General features: G+C 38.9%; 1 protein-coding gene across 1 annotated transcript in view; it reads left to right on the top strand.

Annotated features, from left to right (window-relative positions):
- The window catches only part of ASB7 (ankyrin repeat and SOCS box containing 7), a 49,673-nt gene that overhangs the window by 9,137 nt on the left and 18,420 nt on the right, over nucleotides 1–22,116 (top strand). Inside the window, exons 4-5 of the mRNA XM_023193585.2 lie at nucleotides 312–573; nucleotides 18,360–18,965. Of these exons, the coding sequence (XP_023049353.1) occupies nucleotides 363–573; nucleotides 18,360–18,965 (817 nt within the window). The 5' untranslated portion in view covers nucleotides 312–362. The remainder of the gene's footprint in view (nucleotides 1–311; nucleotides 574–18,359; nucleotides 18,966–22,116) is intronic.

The following is a 22,116-nucleotide window of genomic DNA, read 5'->3' as shown; positions in this document are numbered from 1 at the left end:
GTATCATCTTGCTAGTTTGTTTTTTTTTTTTTTTTTTGAGATAGGGTCTTGCTCTATGGTCCAGACTGGAGTGCAGTGGTGCTGTCATGGCTCACTGCAGCTTTGATCTGCTGGGTTCAGGTAATCCTCCCACCTCAGCTTCCTGAGTTGCTGGGACTATAGGTGTGCACCACCACACCCGGCTAGTAGTACGCACTGTCATTAGTAAGGTTTACTGATTTAGCAAATGGAATGTTCTGTGATATTTAATGGACACAGTATCAGGAACCAGCTATTCTAAATTTTACATTTTCTACCTTCTCTTCTTAAAGGCTGATCCCCGTGACCTAATGAATCCTTTGTAAAAAGTGGACTCAGCTAGGATGTTACACCATCATTGTCGAAGGAACCCTGAACTCCAGGAAGAGTTGCAGATTCAGGCTGCGGTGGCTGCTGGAGATGTCCACACAGTGCGAAAGATGTTAGAACAAGGCTATTCTCCAAATGGCCGAGATGCTAATGGCTGGACTCTGCTTCATTTCTCTGCAGCAAGAGGAAAGGAAAGATGTGTTCGGGTTTTTCTAGAACACGGAGGTGAGTTTTGTAGAAGCAAATCTTTTTCCCCAAGGAGAAGCATAAATTATTTTTAGTTTAAAATGTGTCTATGTGTAATTTCTAATGCTTCTCTTCTGTTAATACTCAACATTTTATTCTCTCTCCTTTGTGAAGGTTTGCTATAAGTGTGCCTTTTTGTTTAAAACCAGATTGTTTAAAAGATCAGTTTTATGAATGGATTCTTTTCCCTGAAACTGTAGTTTCTGTACAGCCAGGTTTGCCCAGGTTATTTCAGCTAAGCAGCCTTCCTTCAGGTTGTCCAGTTGCTTTTGTTTCAGAAGCAGAAGTGGCTGTGGTATACTCATAATTAGAGAATTACACAAGTTTCCCCTGTTGATTATTGCTCAAGCATATAGACCGAGCACCAGTCCTTTAAACATCATGGCCTAATGATACCCTATCCTTATCTTTTTGTTTTAGATGCTTTCCTTTGTTATTTTAGAGCACTTGTTTTTTCCAGAAACTGTACATAGTTTGTAGGTATACTGTAAGAAGATTGCTTATCTGAGATCTAATTTTGTATAAATATATGCAATTGGAAACTATATTTGACATATTAATGTTTTTGCTTCGAAAAACCTGTCCATTCCCACGGTTTTTAAACCAATAATTGTCCAAAACTACTTTCTCCAGTTGAATTTCAACCTACTTTATTCTTCAACCTACTTTATTTTCCTAGAGATGGATTTTATATATATTTGATCATGTATACCCATATTATCTCTGTAAATTATGGTTGAAAGCAGCTTGGTTGGGGACTCAAATTACATACGTGCCATTCTAGGGCTTTAATTGCTCATTAGAAGTGATTTAGTTTCCTTGCTAAGGTGCACTTTGTTACAAAACTAGCCAAACTTACTTGCATTTTGAGGTGCAGAAAAATGTTGGAAGTTCTAGAATTCTTATGAGGGTCTTGTGAATAATACGAATACAAAGGCTAACAGGATGGACTGATCGCAAGGCGTGCTAACACTGAGACTAGGAGTAGCGGCATGGCCCACGGGCCTTGAAATGGGAACTATATGTCTGAAATAGTTGACCATTGTCAAAACCCAGAAATTCTCTGGCCTTTGCCTACTTTGTAGCTTGTCTTCCATATAATTTCACCTTATAACACAAAAACCTCAGTTCTGAAGTTGATGAAAGGGAAATAGAAGTGGAATGCCAGGAAAAAGATATGTAAAAAGTAAAAGGTGGGTGTAAAGTCAGAACGGTTAAAAGTATGCAGGTTTTCATGACATTTAAGACCAAGATCAGGGCTCACAATGTTTATTCCACCTAGTCCTGTTGCTTTTTCACTTCTGCCAGCCTCACTTTAAAAAAAGTTAATAAAAAATATTCTGTTATTCAAGTAGTACATGAATATTGTCTCTTTCAAACAAAGCAAATCTTCAGCTAAATTACAAATAAAGCCAAAGTCCCCTTTGCCTAACCCTAATCCTTGTCCGTCTGCCTCTGTGTGGATGTAACTGGGTATACATTTGGTTTAGTGCTTACCCTTCTAGAGTATTTCCTAACAGTATTACATGAACTCATAGAAATTCAGTCATATGGCCAGACACAGTAGCTCACGCCTGTAATCCTAGCACTTTGGGAGGCCAAGGTGAGTGGATCGCCTGAGGTCAGGAGTTCGAGACCAGCCTGGCCAAAGTGGCGAAACCCCATCTCTACTAAAAATAAAAATTTAGCTGGGCATGGTGGCGGGCGCCTGTGATCCCAGTTACTCAGGAGACTGAGGCAGGCGAATCGCTTGAACCCGGTGGGTGGAGGTTGCAGTGAGCCGAGATCATGCCACTGCACTCCTGTCTGGGCAAAACTGCGAAACTCTGTCTCAAAAAAAAAAAAAAAAAAAGAAAGAAAAATTCTATGGTATTATGTTGTGTGTGGTTTTTGAACATCAATAATATACTGACTGTGTAATTCTACAACTGTTGTTTTTTATACAGCTGTGTGACTTAAAGACTTTTTTAATAACAGGGGTCTGCAAACTTGTTCTGTAAAAGGCCAGATAGTAAACATGTTAGACTTTGTATGCCATACTGGCTTTTGTAACTACTGAGCTCTGCTGTCATAGCATGGAGGCAGCCACAGATAGTATGTAAATTAATGGGTGTGGCAGTGTTCCAATAAAACTTTATCAAAACCAATGTGGGGTGAAAAAAAAAAAAACAGTGAGGGGCTTAGAGGCTGTAGCAGGGGTGTCCAGACTTTTGGCTTCCCTGGGCCACATTGGAAGAATAATTGTCTTGAGCCACGAATAAAATGTACTAACACTAACAGTAGCTGATGAGCTAAAAAAAAAAAAAAAGCAAAACATTCTCATAATGTTTCAAGAAAGTTTATGAATTTGTGTTAGGCTGCATTCAGAGCTGTCCTGGGCTGCAGGTTGACCAGCTTGGGCTAAAGTTTCTGAATCTTTCTCTCTATGTATGTGTATGTATCTGGTTACATGCAGCATAAGGACATTTTGCTCAATCATGGACCCCATTTACAGTGGTGGTCCCATAAAATTATGTTTTACTGTACCTTTTCTATGGTTAGGTACACAAATACCATTGTATTACAGTTGCCTACAGTATTCAGTACAGTAACATGCTGTACAGGCTTGTGGCCTAGGAATAGTAGGCTATATGATATAACCTGGGTGTGTAGTACGCTGTGCCATCTAGGTTTGTGTGAGTACATTTTATGATGTTCACACAAGAGCGAAATCACCTAACAGCCTAGTCCTCAGAATGTATCCCTGTTGTTAAGCAGTATGTGACTGTATATCTATATATATATTTTAATAGCTTTATTGAGATATAATTCAAATGCCATAGAATTCGCTCATTTAAAGTGTACAGTTAATGGCTTTTGGCATATTCATAGAGTTGGATATTCATCACCACAGTCAATTTTAAAACATTTTCATTATCCCCAAAGAAACTTTCTATCGGTTCTATTAATACATATTGATTCACTCTTGTTTTCAGCTATTGATAAGTATGGATATACTATTGTTTGTTTATTCTCTTTTATTTTTTGAGAATGGCTGAAATGTTCACAGCAGGAGATTTTGTTTTTTAAAAGGTAGTGCATACATACATGGTTAAAAAGCAAATTAAAGCTGCTATAGACTGATCAATGAGGGGCAAATCTCTAACTTTTAGCCCCAGTCCCTTACTCTTCTTCCTAGAGGCCATGTCTTTCGCTGGTTTCTTTTGTACCATCCAGAGATAGTCTATGCACGTAGGCAGAAATATTTTTCCATTTTCTACCTTGTAGCCAACTCCCTTTTTTAAACGTTCTGTTCCCCCTCTTGATTTTTTCACATGACAGTTAATTTAATGATAGTTCCTTATCTGCATAGGACTCTGTCTCAGATTCCATCGTATAGATGTAATTTATTTACACTTTCTATTGTCGGACATTTTACGTTTTCATTTTTCTGCTACTGGAAACATCACAGAGAATGTCCTTGACTGATCATATTACATTATGTGAGAGTTTGTTTCTTGACTAAGTGCTAGAAGTGCATTTGCCAAGTCAAAACATTTTTTATGGATATTGGCAAGTTGTCCTCCAAAGAGATTGTCATCATTTTATGTTCTTACTGACAGGGCAGGATAGTGCCTATTCACCTGCCTTTGTTAGTGACCAGATGGTTTTCTCCTTCCTGGTATGATATGCCTGCCTCTCTCTCTCTCTTTTTTTTTTTTTTTATTTGAAAAAATGACATGAGTAGCAAACATTGAAAGACTGGGCTTTTTGTCTTATTGGTTTGTTGGGATTGTTTATATATTCTCCTTTGTTAATATGTTGCAATATTTTCTCTCTTTTTGTAGTTTGTTTTTCACATTCTTGTTTATGTTGTTGGGCAAAAGTCTACATTTTAATGTAGGTGAATTATGGTTTTCTTTAGCCTTATAGTTTGTGCCCTTTGTGTCTTGTTTAGGAAATATACTGCAGGGTCATTATTTGCCTTTATTTTCTTCTAAAATGTTTTATGACATTTAGGTTTTTAATCTGTTCAGAATTGGATTTGGTGTATATGAGGTAGCCTGGTAAAGTTTCACTTTTTTCCCATAAAGATAGCCTAAATCATGCCTTCTTTTTTCATTACCGTGCACTGCTAGGTCAGATATAAGAGTTTCATATATGTGTGGTTCCATTTCTGAGTTTTTATTTAAAACAACAAATATTTTGGATAAGCCCTATATTTGTTTTTATATAGCACCTCTTACCTGATACCCTTTTCCTAGTAGAATAAGAGATTTAGAGAGTGTTTCACTTAGTGTATTACGAACCGACTTAGAAAAATTAGTAGAAGAAAACACCTACTGCCCCACTTGCTTGTGGCCACTTGTGGTGCTTAGGTATGCTCTGTATTTAGTCTAGTCCTGGCTTGTGACCTCTAGACCACAAGCCAGGACTTGTGGTCCAGTGTAGACCAGTGTAGCCAAGTGTGTTTAACCTCTGCACTCCCATGGCTCATAGACGTCGTCAGCACAGCACAAGCTGTGTTCATATTCTCACTACAGTGTTCATTCTAGCAAACGACACCACAGCCTCTGATTGCCATGCCAGAAATCTAGAAACCATCCTTGGTACCTTTCCTTTACCTCCAATATGACTGATGGCTAAGTCTTATTGATTCTGCCTCCTAAAAAGTTGTCAGATCTTTTCACTTCCTTTCCCTGGAGATGCTACCCCATTCTTGGGCCAGGAAACATTCCTCACCAGGACTGTTACAGTGGTTTCTTCCATCCCTGCTTCCAGTCTTGCCCCCTCCCAACCTGTCTCCAAAGAATGTGACCTGTTAAAATGGAAATAAAAATATTTCCTTTTAAAAATCCATAATTGGGCCAAGCGCGGTGGCTCAAGCCTGTAGTCCCAGCACTTTGGGAGGCCAAGACAGGCGGATCACGAGGTCAGGAGATCGAGACCATCCTGGCTAACACGGTGAAACCCCGTCTCTACTAAAAAATACAAAAAACTAGCCGGGCGAGGTGGCGGGCACCTGTAGTCCCAGCTACTCGGGAGGCTGAGGCAGGAGAATGGCGTAAACCCGGGAGGCGGAGCTTGCAATGAGCTGAGATCCGGCCACTGCACTCCAGCCTGGGCGACCCAGCGAGACTCTCTCTCAAAAAAAAAAAAAAAAAAAATTTCCACAATTGGTTTCCCATTTCTCTTACGATGATATTGAAAGTTTATAATGTGATCCACATGGTCCTGCAATGCCTGGTTCCTCTTACCTTTCCAGCTGCAGCTTTGAGCCACAGCCCCTCTGCGTTCTTTCAGAGTCACTGAGTGCAAAGGTTTTGGCCTGGGACCCTCTTGGATCACTCTTCTGCTCACTCCCCACCCCTGCCCCATCACGTTGCTCTGCCTGCTTCTCTCTCAGCTCTCACTGATCATTTTCTCAGGGAAACCTTCTCTTACCAGCCAGACCAGGTCACCTAGAATCCTTATATATATCCTTGCTATGTGATACTATTGTTCCCTGTGTAACGTTATCCTTCTGTTATGTGATATTATTGTTCCCTGTACTTTTTATTATTACAGCTGTCATGAGCACAATGAATTGTTTTATAGATCTTTATTTAATGTCTGTATCTCCGATTAGTCTAAAGCTTCTTGAGGGTAGAACCCATATCTGTTTTGCTTCCATCAAGAAAGAGGGCGAAAACTAACACCAGTTATCTAAAGTAATTGTTCCTCAGTTTTACAGAGACAAGACTAATCTTTGCTTTTATCAAAAAAGATTGGAAATGGGCTGCCTTTTGGTGGGATTAGGAAGTCGCTTGAATATGTCATACATCCCCCACCTCCCACAGGCTCTCCCTGTGTCACCCAGGCTGTGCAGTGGCACACCCAGGAGTGCAGTGGCATAATCATAGCTCACTGCAACCTCTACGTCCTGGGCTCAAGCAGTCCTCCCGCCTCAGCTATACCTGTTACTTGCAAAACAAGGTAGTTTATCTTTACTTTCTCTTTCCCTTTCCTTTCCTTTTGAGATGGAGTCTCGGTCTGTCACCCAGGCTAGAGTGCAGTGGCGTGATCTTGGCTCACTGCAACCTCCACCTCCCAAGTTCAAGCGATTCTCCTGCCTTAGCCTTCCGAGTAGCTGGGACTACGGGCGTGTGCCACCACACCCGGGTAATTTTTTTTTTTTTTTTTTTTTTTTTTTTTTTTAGTAGAGATGGGGTTTCACCATGTTGGCTAGGCTAGTCCCGAACTCCTGATCCCAGGTGATCCACCCACCTCAGCCCCCCAAAGTGCTGGAATTACAGGCATGAGCTACCGCACCCGGCCTCAAAACAATGTAATTTCTTTAAAACTTTGTGAACTCCAGTCAGATTGGCTCTTCCTGTTAGTAGCTTATTTTGTGGTGGATAGTAAACCAAAAGGAAGTCAAAGATCTCAATAGGGAACAGTGAGTGGAAAAGCTCATAAGAAACAAGACTTGACTTTTCACTCTCCCTCACCTTCTCACCCTGCTGTGTGTGTGTGTGTGTGTGTGTGTGTGTGTGTGTGTAGAGACAGAGAGAAAGAAAGAACAAGAATTCATATATATAGATAGACAAGGTGGCCAGTTGATCCCTTATAAACTATGTATTCAGCAAATATTAATTGAGCACCTAATAGATGCCAGGCCCAGGGCTGGGCCCCAAGTTGCAGAAATGAACAAATATGGGGCTCTCCTTCTAGTACTTCATCATCTGATGGGGGATAGAGTTATAGCCAACATTTATTGAGGGTTTAGTATATGCCAAATTCCTCACAGCTCTTTTAGGATAGTAAGTATTATCAGTTTTTACATTAAAAATTCTAAGCTGCAGAAGAGTAAGTAATTCACCCAAGGTCATTACTTCATAAGCAGTGGAGCTGGGATTCAAACCGTTGTCTTACCCATAATTCTGTATTGCCCCTAAGAAAACAAGGCAGTTCCAAAAGAGTGAATTTAAGTGCCCTGTGTAATAAGGTCCTCACTGTCTGCTGGGGTGGGTGGATGAGTGCAAGGAAGGCTTCCTAGATAAAGCAGGGTTGGAGTGGAAATTTGGAAAGGTGAGGCAAGGATGGAGACTGGAAGGATGGAGGTGTGGAATTATTCCAACTCAGGGTACACTACATGTGACGGATTGAAGGAAAGAAGGAACACTTGATTTTAGGAGCTGAAAAATGTTCAGTAGGATTGGAGCATATCCAGTAATTGTAGGGACATTGGTGAGGTGTCAAAACATTTGACAGAGGAATGGGAGAACAGATTCGTGCTTTAGTAATCTAGCTGGTTATAGTATATGGACATATCAGAAGGGCGTAAGCCCTAAGGCAAGAAAATTAGCTGGGATGTGAGGTGAGAGTGAAATAAATCAAGAATGACTGAGGTTTTGGCCCGAGGATTAGGAAGATTGTCGTTAATTGAAATGAAGATTAGCAAAGGAACAGGAGTGAAGCTAGCCAGATGCAGTTTAATAAATGGGACATAGGTATCTAATACCAGTCACTCACCCAAGTAGAAATTACTCAAATATATTGATGGATCAGATTTTACTTGTGTTAAATTCAGATACCTGCCTGGTGAAACCATCGACCAGTGATCACACAGAGCTAGCCAAAATCAGAGAAAGAGGTTGCCTGTGACCATAGTTTGGGGAGAGCATTGTGACCACAGACTGCCTGGTGGGGAGCGACCACGTGAAGCCACACTTGCTGATGCTTCTGGAGAAATCCAGTTTTGTTGAGAACATGAGCAAGTTTGAGTTGGGTAACTGACACTACCTATATTCCAAAAGGAAAACACAGTGTGGCTCTCTTTCTAGTTTAATGTAAGCCAGTGCTGTCCATAGCAGGTGTGGTTATTTAAATTTCAGCCAAGTTAATTAAAAAGTTCAGTTCCTCGGACACGCTATCCATGTTTTAAATGTTACATGTGACAAGTGGCTGCCATATTGGAGAGCACAGTTGTCCTTTGGTATCTACAGAGGATTGGTTCCAGAACTACCCCCTCAGTGTAACAAAACCACAGATACTCGAATCCCTGGGAGAAAATGGCATAGTATTTGCATATAACCTACACGTATCTTCCTGTATACTTTAAAATCATCTTTAAACTACCTAAAATACCTAACACACTGTAAATACTGTGTAAGTAGTTGTTATACTGTATTGTTTTTTAAAAATGTATTTTTATTATTGTATTGTTATTTCTAATTTTTTAATCAAATTATTTTTCATCTGTGGTTTGTTGATGCTCTGCTAGGGAACACATGGATATGAAGGACTGACAGTGGAACATTGGCCTGTGCATATAAGTGATATTTTCCTGCTTTACTTTCAAGCATCCTGCTTCAAAATGATGAAAACTTAGGATTTTACAATGGTCCAAAAATATTTGAGTTTTTAAACACAAATGGGGTGCATATAATAGCACATCTGTACAAATCCTGGTAGTCTTTCTGACCAGGTTAGTGTACTGTTAGAATCGTAATGGAGGAGTCTCTATTTTAACGGTGGAAATTGTAACAAACTCCTGATTGTCTTCATTTCCCAATTTTGAGTCTTCTAAAAACTCCAAGACCATGCTGGACGTTTCAGGAAAATAACGTTGAAGAGACAATGTCTTAGTGCATTTATTCATCTTCAGATTCAGTGTTTATACAAATTGGCCTGAGGGAAGTTGGCTAAAGATCTAGAAGTTAAGTCTGTAAAGCAGATCCCCAGAGGAACCTGAGAAAACCTCTCGATAAAGTAGGTAAAATCCTTTTGGTGAAACAGGGAAAAAAGTGAGAGATAAGGGGGTAATCAAAGAAATCCACAGAAGAATGGTGAAAAATACTTTTAGCATTTCAAAAATGAAAGATTTTGCAAATGATAATTCCAAATGTGGTGAAACTGGCACATTGATGGGAATTTACAGGAGTACATTTGGATAGCAGTTTAGTAGTATGTATTGAAGTCTTAAAAACAGTAGCTTCTCTTGCCAGTATAGAATTTATATTAACTCTATTCATTTAAATTAAGTTTAGTTAATAATTAGATTAAATACAATTCTTTTAACGTGGCCAGAGGAATCAGTCTTAAAAGCAGGAAATATATTCTATATAAAAGTTTCACCTTACTAAATGTCATGATGTATTGAGAAAAAGCCTACCTTTCATTGTGTATAATTTTTCAAATGTAGGCATTCTCAACGCGTATAGAGAAGCAATTAAGTAATTAGGGTATGGTTACAGCTACGTATAACTTTTTAAAAATGTGTAGAAGAAAAACTGAAAGTCTATCATCAAAGTTGACAGTAGTTTTTAGGAAATGCTGTTCTTTTACCTTTGAGGAGTTTTGCCACAGACAGTATATTTTTGTCATCATTTCATCTTTTAAACAAAAATAGACAATAATTATGAAATTGTTGTTGGGCTTATAACATATAAAGATGAAATATATGACAGTAATTGCACAAAGAAAGGAGCTATATTGAAACAGTTTCTGTATACTTCTGGAATCCCGAAGTTAATCCCAAAGTAAAAACAGGAATGAAGTAATAAAAGAGAATAATTGAAATTAGTGGAATTGAAAATGGGTAAATGACAGAGAAGATAGATGGAACTGAAAAACAAAAAAGGATTCTTTGAAAAGATCAATTTTATTGATGAATCTTTGTCTAGAATGGTGGGGGGAAAAAAAACGAGAGAAAAGATACATAACCAATATCAAGAGTGGAAGAGAGATTCCCTGTAGTACTGGAAATCCTAGCCAGAGCAGTCAAGCAAGAGAAAGGAATAAAAGGCATTCAAATTGGAAAAGAGGAAGTCAAATTGTCCCTCTTTGCTGATGATATGATCTATGTCTAGAAAAACCTAAAGACTTTACCTAAAAAACTCTTAGATCTGATAAATCAGTAAAGTTGTAGGATACAAAATCAACATACAAAAGTCAGTAGCATTTCTGTATACCAGTAATTAAACAGGCAAAAAAAGAAATCATGAAGGTATTCTCACTTATAATAGCTACCAAAAAAAAAAAAAAAAAAAAAAAAACCTAGGGATAAATTTAACCAAGAAGATGAGAGATCTCTACAAGGAAAAGTACAAAGCACTGATGAAACAAATTGAAGAGGACACAAACAAATGGAAAGACATCCCATGCTCATGGATTGGAAGAATTAATATTGTTAAAATGACTCTTCTGTCCAAGGCAATGTGTAGGTTCAAGGCAATTTCTATCAAAATACCAGCATCACTTTTTGTGAAATTAGAAACAACAATCCTAAAATTCATAAGGAACCAAAAAAGATCCCAAATAGCTGAAGCAATCCTGAGCAAAAGGGACAAAGCTGGAGACATCACACTATCTGACTTCAGAATATACTACAAGGCTCTAGTAACCAAAACAGCATGGTATTGACCTAAAAACAGACACAGACCAATGGAACAGATAATTCAGAAATCTGTGTATTTATAGCAAACTGATTTTCGACAAAGATAACAAGAACGTACATTGGGGGAAGGACACCCTTTTCAGGTAAATGTTGCTGGGAAAACTGGATATCCATATGCAGAAGAATAAAACCAGACTCCTGTCTCTCACCATATGCAAAACAACACAAGATGGATGAAAAACATAAGCATAAGACCTGGAACCACAAATCTGCTGGGAGAAAACAGGGAAAATGCTTCAGGACATTGGTTTAGGCAGAGATTTTATGGCTAAGACCTCAGAAACACAGACACATAAAACATAGGCAAACGGGACTATATTTTAGAAACTGAAAAACCTCTATACAGCAAAAGGAACAATTGATAGAATGAAGAGACAACCTGTTGAATGGGAGAAAATATTTGCAAACTATTCATCTGACAAGGGAAATTGTAATATCCAGAATATACAAGGAACTCAACAGTAAAAACAACAAATAATCCGATTAAAAAGTGGGCAGATCAGGCATGGTGGCCCACACCTGTAATCCCAGCACTTTGGGAGGCTGAGGCGGGTGGGTCACCTGAGGCCAGGAGTTCAAGACCAGCCTGGTCAACATGGTGAAACCCCATCTCTACTAAAAATATGAAAATTAGCTGGGCCCACGTGGTGGTGGGTGCCTGTAATCCCAGCTACTCGGGAGGCTGAGGCAGGAGAATTGCTTGAACCCGGGAGGCAGAGGTTGCAGTGAGCGGAAATGGCGCCACTGCACTCCAGCCTGGGTGACAAGAGCGAAATTCCATCTCAAAAAAACAAAAAAGTTAGCAAAGGACACAAATAGACATTTCTCGAAAGAAGGCATGCACGTGTCCAGCGGGTGTGTGAAAAATTGCTCAACATCATTGATCATTAGGGAAATGCAAATCAAAACCACAATGAGATGTCTTATCCCAGTTATAATGGCTACTATTAAAAAGACAAAAAATAACAGATGCCAGCGAAGAGGCAGAGAAAAGAAAACTCTTAATATGATGTTGGTGGGACTTTAAATTAGTACATCCACTGTGGAAAACTGGACATTTCTCAAAGAAACGAAAAACTGAAATACCATATAATCCAGCAGTCCCACTACTGAGTATCCAAAGGAAAAGAAATCAGTATGTCAAAGGAATACCTGCACTTGTGTGTTTATTACAGCACTATTCACAATAGCAAAGATTTGGAATCAACCTAAGTGTCCATCGTGTTATATATATACACAATAGAATAAAATTGGGCCATAAAAAATGAGATCATTTGCAGCCACATAGATGACTGGAGGTCATTATGCGAGGTGAAATAAGCACATTACGTTCTCACTCATGTGGAAGCTAAAAAAGTTGGCCTCTCGGGAGTAAAGAATAGAATGATAGATAACAAGAGGCTGGGAAGGGTATGTTGGTGGTAGGAGGAGATGAAGACAGGTTGGTTAATGGGTACTATTTGTTAGAAGAAATAAGCTCTGACTTTCAATAGCAGAATAGGGTGACTATAGTTAGCAACAATGTATTATGTATCTCAGAGTAGCTGCAAGAGAAGACTTGAAATGTTCCCAGCTCATAGAAATGATAAATGTCAAGGTGATGATGAATAATACAAATACCCTGACTTGATCATTATACATTCTGTTCATGTAATAAATATTCCCATATACCCAATAAACATGTAAAATATTACATACCAATAAAAAAAATTTAAAAAGAATGGAAAGGGGTGTGTTTCTACAGATCCTCTAGACATCAAAAAGATAATAAGGAGTATAATGGGCACCTGTGTGCCATTAGGAAAAATGGACAGATTTCCTGATGCACATTGCTAAAACTGACCCAAGGAAAAAATAGATTAATAGCCTTGTATCAATTTAAGAAATCTAGCTAATCACTGAAACTTTTCACTGAGAACACTTTAGGCCCATCTGGCTTTTCATTGAATTATTTCAAATATTAAAGGACATAAATAAGAATTCTACACAATAGTTTTGACAGAGGAGGGAACACCTCCAATCTTGTTGTATGAGACTTGTGTAGCCCTGATACAGACCAAACAAAGACCTTGGAAGAAAACTATAGGCCAGTATTTTTCATGACAATAGATACAAAAATTCTTAACAAAATATTGGCAAATTCAGTCTATTGGTGTATAAAAAAAGGATGTTATGCCCAAGTAGTATTTATTCCAGGAATGCAATATTTGTTTGGCATCTGAAAATCAATAGGATAAGTAATTTGTCACATTAGAATAAAACATAAATACCAAACAGTCATTTCAGTAGATTCAGAAAATGGGACAGTCTTAAATACCTTCATGAGAAAGACAGGAAACCAGAAGCAGAAGGTGATTTCCAAAGCAATGAAAAGCTACAGCTTCCCGGGTGGTGAACTACTGATTTCTTTCCTTTTAAGATCAGGAACCAAGGGAAGGGTGTCTGCTTTTGCCACTTTATTCAGCACTCTAGTGTAGGTTCTAACCAGTGGAATGAGAGCAAAGCAGTAATCAAGGGTCATGAATTGGAAAGAAAGAAGTCAAACTGTCTTTATTTGCAGAGAAAATAATTGTGCATGTAGACACTGGCAAGAAAACTACAGGCCGGGTGTGGTAGCTCACATCTGTAATCACAGCACTTTGGGAGGCCAAGGTGGGCGGATCAAGATGTCAGGAGATCAAGACCATCCTGGAGGCCGGGCGCGGTGGCTCAAGCCTGTAATCCCAGCACTTTGGGAGGCTGAGACGGGCGGATCACAAGGTCAGGAGATCGAGACCATCCTGGCTAACACAGTGAAACCCCATCTCTACCAAAAAATACAAAAAGCTAGCCGGGCGAGGTGGCGGGCGCCTGTAATTCCAGCTACTCGGGAGGCTGAGGCAGGAGAATTGGTGTAAACCCGGGAGGCAGAGCTTGCAGTGAGCTGAGATCCGGCCACTGCACTCCAGCCTGGGCGACAGAGCGAGACTCCGTCTCAAAAAAAAAAAAAAAAAAAAAAAAAAGACCATCCTGGCTAACACAGTGAAACCCTGTCTCTACTAAAACTACAAAAAAAAACCGAATATAAAAAAAGGGCCGGGCGGGGTGGCAGGCGCCTGGAGTCCCAGCTACTCGAGAGGCTGAGGCAGGAAAATGGTGTGAACCTGGGAGGTGGAGCTTGCAGTGAGCCGAGATCGTGCCACTGCACTCCAGCCTGGGTAGCAGAGCAAGACTCTGTCTCAAAAAAAAAGAAACCTACAAATGTGTACTAGAACTAAAAGTGATTTTGGGTAGATTATAGAATACACAAGTCAGTGTACAAAAATCAATTTTATTTCTATCAACAGTCATCATTTGGAAAATGGAATTTTAGCTCATTATAATAGCAACAAAGTTAAAAATATTTAAGAATTTAACAAAATGTATGTATGATGTATATAAGCTATAAAACATTGCTGAAGAGAATTAAGACCTAAATAGAGAATTATCCCATGTTTATGGTTTGAAAGAATCAATATTGTTTAGATCATTTTAGAGAGGTTGCTGTCGTCAGAGTCAGTGGAGTTCTAATCAAAATTCCAGCAGACTTGTTTGAAGAATTGACAAGCTGATTCTAAAATTTATTATCCCGAATATTAATAATTTTAAAGAAGGCTAGAGAACTTAAGCTACCTGCTATTAAAACGTACTGTAAGCTGCAGTAGTCAAGACAATGTAGGTTTGGTGTATGGAGAGACTTTTAGACCAATGTAACAAAACAGTTCAGAAATAGACCTACACTTTTATGGTAAATTGATTTTCAGCAGTGACACTAGGGTAATTCATTAAGAAAAGAGTCGTTTTAACAAATTGTGCTGGAACAAGTAGATATCTTTGTGGAAAGTACTCAACCTCAAACTTACGATATACCACACACAAAAATTAATTATGGGCCATTGATCTAAATGTGAGAGTTAAAAGTGCAAAATTCCTAGAAGAGAAAAGAAAATCTTTGTGACATTGCATTGGGCAAAGATTTTTAAAATAAGATACAAAACCACACACTGTAAAATAAATAATGGGCTTCATCAAAATCAAGAGTCTTGCTCTTCAAAACATAATACAGAAAATGAAAAGGCAAGCAACAAACTAGGAGAAAATATTTACAAAACACATCTGACAAAAGGCTTGTATCCAGAATATACACAGAATTTGTACAACTCATTAATGAGGAGACAACCAATAAAAGTGGATAAAGGATGTGAACAGACAATTCACAAAACAAAGTATATGAATAAGTTCAGTATAGCTAGTTATTTGGGAAACGGAAAAGCCACGATTTTACCTGTCTAGAATGAGTGAAATTAAAATTACTAATGATACCAAGATGTAGAACAATTTGAACTCATCCATTGCTGATGAGAATGTAAAATGGTATAGCCATTTAAAAAGCCACTTATAAAAGTTTAATGTGCATTTGACATATGACCCAGCAAGTCTCTCGTAGATATTAAACCCAAGTGAAATGAAAACACACACTCTGTCCCTCTCTCCTTCTCTCTCATATATTAATTCACGATAGCATTATTCAAATAGCCTCAAATTGGTAATAACTCAAATGTCCATCTTCTCATAAATGGATTAAAAAAACTACATATCTATAGTATACAGTACTATCCAGCAATACAAAAGAATGAACTGTTGATACAACATGGAAATATTTTGGAAACAATGCAAAGTGAAGTAAGTCAAACACAAAAGTCTACATATGATTCTATTAATATGAATTTCCAGAAAAGAGAAAACTTCTTGTTGACCAGTGATTTGCACGGGACCTAGAGTCTGGGAAGGGCTAAAGAGAGATGAAGGAACTTTTTGAGATGATGGAATGTTCTATATTTTAAATGGGGTGGTAGGTTATATACCTGTATACAATTATCAGAGCTCATCAGTCTGTACACTTAAAGTGAATGCATTTTACCTCAATAAAGCTGTTAGAAAACAAAAATCCCCTCATATTCATAGGGAATGTTTCTTTGCTTCTGTTTATATACATTAAATTTTTTTCCCAGTAAATTTAAATGAACCTGTTGAGATTTTGCTACAGCTTATTTAAAATAAGTTCTACCTGGGGAGAAAATGTTCGATAAGGGGACAAAGTAATTAGTTTGGTGGGGTTGCTGTTTTAGATGAAATGTTTAGGGGAGGCTTTTTTTTTGATAAAAGGACATTTGAATGGATACAGATGACATGAGTTGAATCAACGTTTTCTTTTCACGTCTTATACATTTCTTACTGAATTTCTGTCTAGGTGTTTTGTAGTTTTTTTTGCTATTACAAATGACATATTTTTCTTACCTTATTTCATGGGCTAATAATCTTTAAATTACATTTTGTTTGCATTTTCATTTGCTTTCTAATCTCCCATTTGGTTTTACCAAGAGACTAAGCAGGTCATTGTTGTGTGTGTTAATCTCTGTTTTTTCTTAGCTCAGTGTAGCATCAAAACGTACATAGAACCTAAAAGAGACCTGAAATGGAAACCAAAGATGCAAGTGCAGTGTTTTGTAACATAATTTTAATTTTACCGTCAAATAGAACGAGTATAGGATGCAAATAAGGATGTTGGCTGGCTCCTTTAAAAGCACCCCTGGTGGCTGAAAGGTGGGAGAAGTGAAAGAAGGTATTCTTAAATTTCACTTGCAGATTAAAAGGGAATGTCTGCAAGTAGTTGACTGGCCAGGTATAGATTAGAAATGACCTTTGGCAGGATTTTTTGTTTCATTTGAATGGGAGAGCATCTTGTAGATTTCACGCCTGATTTCAAACTTTTGGTGAGTGATGCACCTGAAACAGGCTTGAATGACTTGAGGGCTCAGCAGTAGCTGCCCAACGGAAACATTAGTAGCTCATGCTCATGCCTTACCAGCAGGTGGCAGCAAATGCTGTGTTAAAATGTTCTTGCCCTATTTACTTAAGTCATATAGTAAACAGGTACTGTATATTTTTCTTTCCGTTAAGACCAAAGTAGATATGATGCCCCTATTTCCTCTAAATAGATGCAACTAATACTATCATTGTGTACTGTCACTTTACAATAAATATTTTTAGAAATCTACGTGATATGGCTTACCTAAAAAAATCTTATTTTGTATAGGTTTTGTTAGCAACTCCTTCACTGAAGTACTCTCTACAGTGTTATTTTACATACAGTTTTCTGCCTCATAGATTTTTCTAAGAGAACCGTTTGTCATAATGTGTTCTAGACCTAAATAATATTTATTAAAGAATACATGAGTTTTTACTCACCTGTGGAGGCTGTGTGTGCTGTGTGTGTATGTGTGTGTGTGTGTGTGTGAAACATTAATGATTTTTTTTTTCTTTTGTTAACAAGCCAAAAATTAATGGTGACTTTTACAAGAAGAGAGCATTTTCATCCTGGGTAGTTAGGTCTGATCAATTTGTCTTTTGCACGGAATTGCTGGCTTCCAGGAGGTGCCCTGCATAACCAGTCCTTGTCCCTCTTCTGCCCCCAGCCAGAGATGCCATGGGGTGAACACTGTCAAGAACCAACCTTTGGCTTAATGAAATATCTGAGGCCAGTGACAAAAGTCTGTGACTTGAGTCACATAGCAGATAAATTATTATAGTTGTTTTTTCCTCCCCAGAGATCAATTAGGAGAGGTTTTTGGAACTGTTTTAGAAAATAATATTTACACAATGCTGAGGTTATTCACATAATGCATTGCTTAATTCTTATAAACTCTAAAGTTCATGTAAAACTAGGAATTCAGAATAGACTTCTATCTTTTGAAAAAACAATTTATCAAGATTACTTGACATATATCTGAAATGCTTTGGAATTTTTATAGACCACAGAAAAACTTTTTTCTTATTACTTAATATACCCTAGAACAACACAGTGTGCCAGACCATAGTACATCCGTAATTTAGAGCAGCAGATGTTGCTACACATGCTTCTCTTTAAGACCAAGAAGAAGCACAAGAGAAAATAAAACAAAAAGTTCAAAACAGAAGAGCAACGTGAAGCAGTGCAGAGATGAAGGAGTTGAGTAGCCAAAGGCAGTTGGTTAAATTAGCAAAGACAGGGGATGTGGTGATCTGTACTCCATGTTTTTTGTGTGTATCATTTTAAACACTTTGTCTTTCTCCTTTCATTACCCCAGACGTGATAACATTCTACAAAATTTACTTTCCATTAAAACTAGACTTGAATTAAACTGAGGAAAAAAGTACTTGATATTCATTACAGTGGTTGGTTGCTTCACATTTTATATAAGAATTGGCCACAGTTTGCTGTGCCATGGTAATGTTTGTTATTTTGTCTTAGAGTCTGCTAATACTTTCATTTTGGTTTTAACTCCAGCTGATCCCACAGTTAAAGACTTAATCGGAGGCTTCACGGCTCTTCATTATGCAGCCATGCATGGCCGGGCCCGTATTGCACGCTTGATGTTAGAATCTGAATACAGGAGCGACATCATTAATGCAAAAAGCAATGACGGCTGGACTCCCCTCCATGTGGCTGCCCACTACGGCAGGGACTCATTTGTCCGGCTTCTCCTGGAGTTCAAGGCTGAGGTTGACCCACTCAGTGATAAAGGTACCACACCGCTTCAGCTCGCCATTATCCGAGAGAGGTCAAGCTGTGTGAAAATCCTCCTGGACCACAATGCCAACATCGACATTCAGAATGGTTTCCTGTTGCGATACGCCGTGATCAAAAGCAATCACTCTTATTGCCGAATGTTCCTTCAGAGAGGGGCAGACACAAACTTGGGTCGCTTAGAAGATGGACAGACTCCTTTACACTTATCTGCCCTTAGGGATGATGTGCTCTGTGCACGGATGTTATATAATTATGGAGCAGACACGAACACACGGAACTATGAAGGACAGACCCCATTGGCTGTTTCAATAAGTATTTCTGGAAGTAGTCGACCATGTTTGGATTTCTTACAAGAAGTCACAAGTATGTAATATAATTATTACTTTATTGCATTTTTAAAAAATTTGCATCTTCTGAGGAGCTTAATGTGTTTTTGCAACTTAAGATGACTAGATATTAATCATTCCTATAACCACTGCTTGGTAAGCGATGCCTCATTCTTCTGAAATAAAAAAATAACTTTGAATCACAAGATTTCATAAAAATTCAATTGTGTTTCTAAATGTAATAGGGGTAGACAGTAAGAGTGAGGGAAGGAATAGAGAGAAGGACACAGAGGAGAATTTCTTTTAATAAACAAAGATCTGTGTTAGAACAAGGCAATTCCTGTTGGTCATAAGGATAATCTTACCTGGCTTCCATGGACTTCAAGTTGAGGAGTTAGAGGGAGAATTTTGGATTTTAGATTCCTTAGCTGTGAAAATATCCTAGAATTTGTGCTTTATTGCTAAGTTGTTCACGTTTTAGTTGTGGCTTTTCTGCTTCATGAGAGCCCACATGAAATGGAACAGTGGTATTGTTTATTTAGGGATACTGCTAGTGGAAGTTAAGGATGCTAGAAATTGTTGTAAGAAAATATTTGCTAGCAGTGAGAAGTTTGGCACCACTGTCCTTGGACCACATGGCTTCCATTGTATTTGAACAATTTTTATGTGGGTGCTTTTATTAAAAGCCTTGAAGTGTCTGACCCACTTTTTGTAGCAATACATGCGTCCTAGTTGTTTCTGTGATGGGGTATCAGTTTGTGTGGACTTAGCCATCGTCTCTTGTCAAGCTTCCATGTGACCAGTTGATTGTGTGTCTCGTGCTTAATATCCAACATGAAGCTAAAATCTGTAAACAAAATTGATTTTGCTGTCTGCTGAACTTTTTAATGAATTCCTTTTTCCTCACTGGTTTTGAACCTTTGATCATTATGATAGAAGAAGACATATTAATATCCTGGGTACCAGCTACTAGAGGACAAAGGCTTTACTTGACTTGCTTGTAAATAACCCACTCTACCCCTTAGAACTGACCTTTGGAGTACAAACTTGCTTTATGAAGAAACAAAATGTAACTTGAATTTTGCAGATTCATGGAAGAAAAGATGAAATTATCATCACTAATATATTCAGACTAAAGCATAAGAAGAAATCACACTATTTTGTCTACTCAGTGCTGGCTAGTACCAGTTTCTGTCATGTTGGAAATGGTCTCTCATTGCTGTCCAGTATAGTAGCCACTGGTCCCATGTGGCTGTTGAGCACCTATTAATGTGACCATTGCCACTGAGGAATTGAAATTTTATTTAATTGCGATTTAAGTTTAAATGGCCTCAAGTGCCTGCTGACTCCTTTGTTGGTCCACACAGATCTGCCTGCCTTGGGAGAGGTATTTGGGGCTGGCTGGTGGGTGTTCCATTGCAGAAAGCTTCTGAGACACACACAAGTAGCCAAAGATGGGAGATGTGATATCTGCAGTGCTGCAGTTCCTGGTTGCCTTGTTGTTGTTGTTCTTTTAACTTCTACTTTAGAGACTTAGTTATCATGAGTGTGGCTGCCCTTAGGAAGGCATGTTATATACTCACCTAAATGCCTCAGCCCCATTTTTTTAAAATACTTTGTTCAGCGGTTAATGGCATAGACTAGAGCTAGACTGCAAGAGTTTGAGCCCTAACTCTATCACGTGTTAGCTGTGACCTTGAGCAGATCACCTAATCTCTCTGTGCCTTAGTGTCCTCACCTTCAAATTAAGATAATATAGGCTTGTTATGAGAATTAAATGAGTTAATATTTATAATGCACTTAACACTTAACATGTTCCAGGCGCTGTTCTTTGTAATTGTTTTTCAAGATAAAGTGTGTAACTAATAAAGTGAGGGTGGATTAACAGCAAGGACTGGCTTGCTACCAACAGAGCAAATCTTTAGATTCATACTCAACTCAAGCCTCCCAGTTTCAACCCTATATACAACTGTTTAGAGTCTGTACATGGAGGCATGCAGCCAGGTGGCTGAGAGGAGCCGCTGGGCAGGAAAAGCATGTGGGCAGCCGCCCTGTGTCCCTGAGCCCTTAGAGCTGCCCCCAGCAGTGCTGTTGCACAGCAGGAATGTTGAGTTAAAGGCTCACATGCACTTTAAAATTTGAGCAGATAGAAACATCAGTGGGGACTGCCTCTGTCTGTGCTTAGGTTCTCCGCTGCACGAGGAACAGAGCTGTGCGCCTAGGAGGTCCTCAGTAAGTCCAGGCAGTCTGGCTGACTCTACAACGAGGGGTGGGGACTGAGGAAGCACAGATTGCTTTCCTGAGTGCAGGGCCCTCTGTCTGTTAAGGCTGCAGTTGTCCTTTGTCTTCAGGTGCCTCAACATAATTTAATATTTCTTGACTCTCCAGTGGTGTTTCCTGCCAAAAGCAAATTGGTGTTTCTGCTTCACCTGTGTGTTCTTTGGCTCTAAACAGGTTTTCTTTTCCTGGTGAACAATATGGGCCAAGAAGGAGCAACTGTGGCTGATGCTCTGGACTGAGCTTTCTTATGAAAAGCAGCTCGAAAGAAGGTTGGTTAGTTCAGGGAGCACTAAATCAAAGCTGAGAGCTCCTTCTAGCCTGTGTGCTCTAAGCACTGCAGCCCCAGGCATCATGCTGTTGGCTTATGACTGGAGATTGCAGACTGCCAAGGCATAAGGACAGCAGAGGGGCCACATGGTGGTCTTCATTCAGGGACATTTTACTCTTCATCACACTGTTTTGACTAAAAACAGATTATTTACATTGGAAGAGACCAAAAAAATTATAATACCAGAATTTATAAACTACTCTGGCCTTTTGGAAAAATTGCCATAAAAACTCTAATATATAGTGCAAACAAAAACAAAAACAAAACAGAGCGCACTCGTGGCTTGGTAATAAAGTAGCATCTGCTGGTGACTTGTTGACGCTGAGTAGGGGGAGAGGCCAGGAAGAGCTGCTGTTGCTGTTCCCTTCAGCCAGCCCGCTGTCTAGCATTCAGACCTCAGAACCTCCCCCTTCCAGGATGGCAGGAGCACAGCAGGGCCCATCCATGGAGGAGCCACTTCTCTGTGCCCAGGAACGATAAACACAGTTAAGAGGAGCCAAAGCACCTGCCTGAATAATGAGCATCACTTGTGGAAGGAAAGCTGTGTCCTGCTTAGTTGGCAGTGTTTATGAGAAGCCAG

Source organism: Piliocolobus tephrosceles, chromosome 6 (assembly GCF_002776525.5).
Source record: "Piliocolobus tephrosceles isolate RC106 chromosome 6, ASM277652v3, whole genome shotgun sequence".
NCBI classification, from domain to species: domain Eukaryota; kingdom Metazoa; phylum Chordata; class Mammalia; order Primates; family Cercopithecidae; genus Piliocolobus; species Piliocolobus tephrosceles.
The sequence above is the reverse complement of the archived record's forward strand: the minus strand, read 5'-3'. Positions and strand labels throughout refer to the sequence as shown.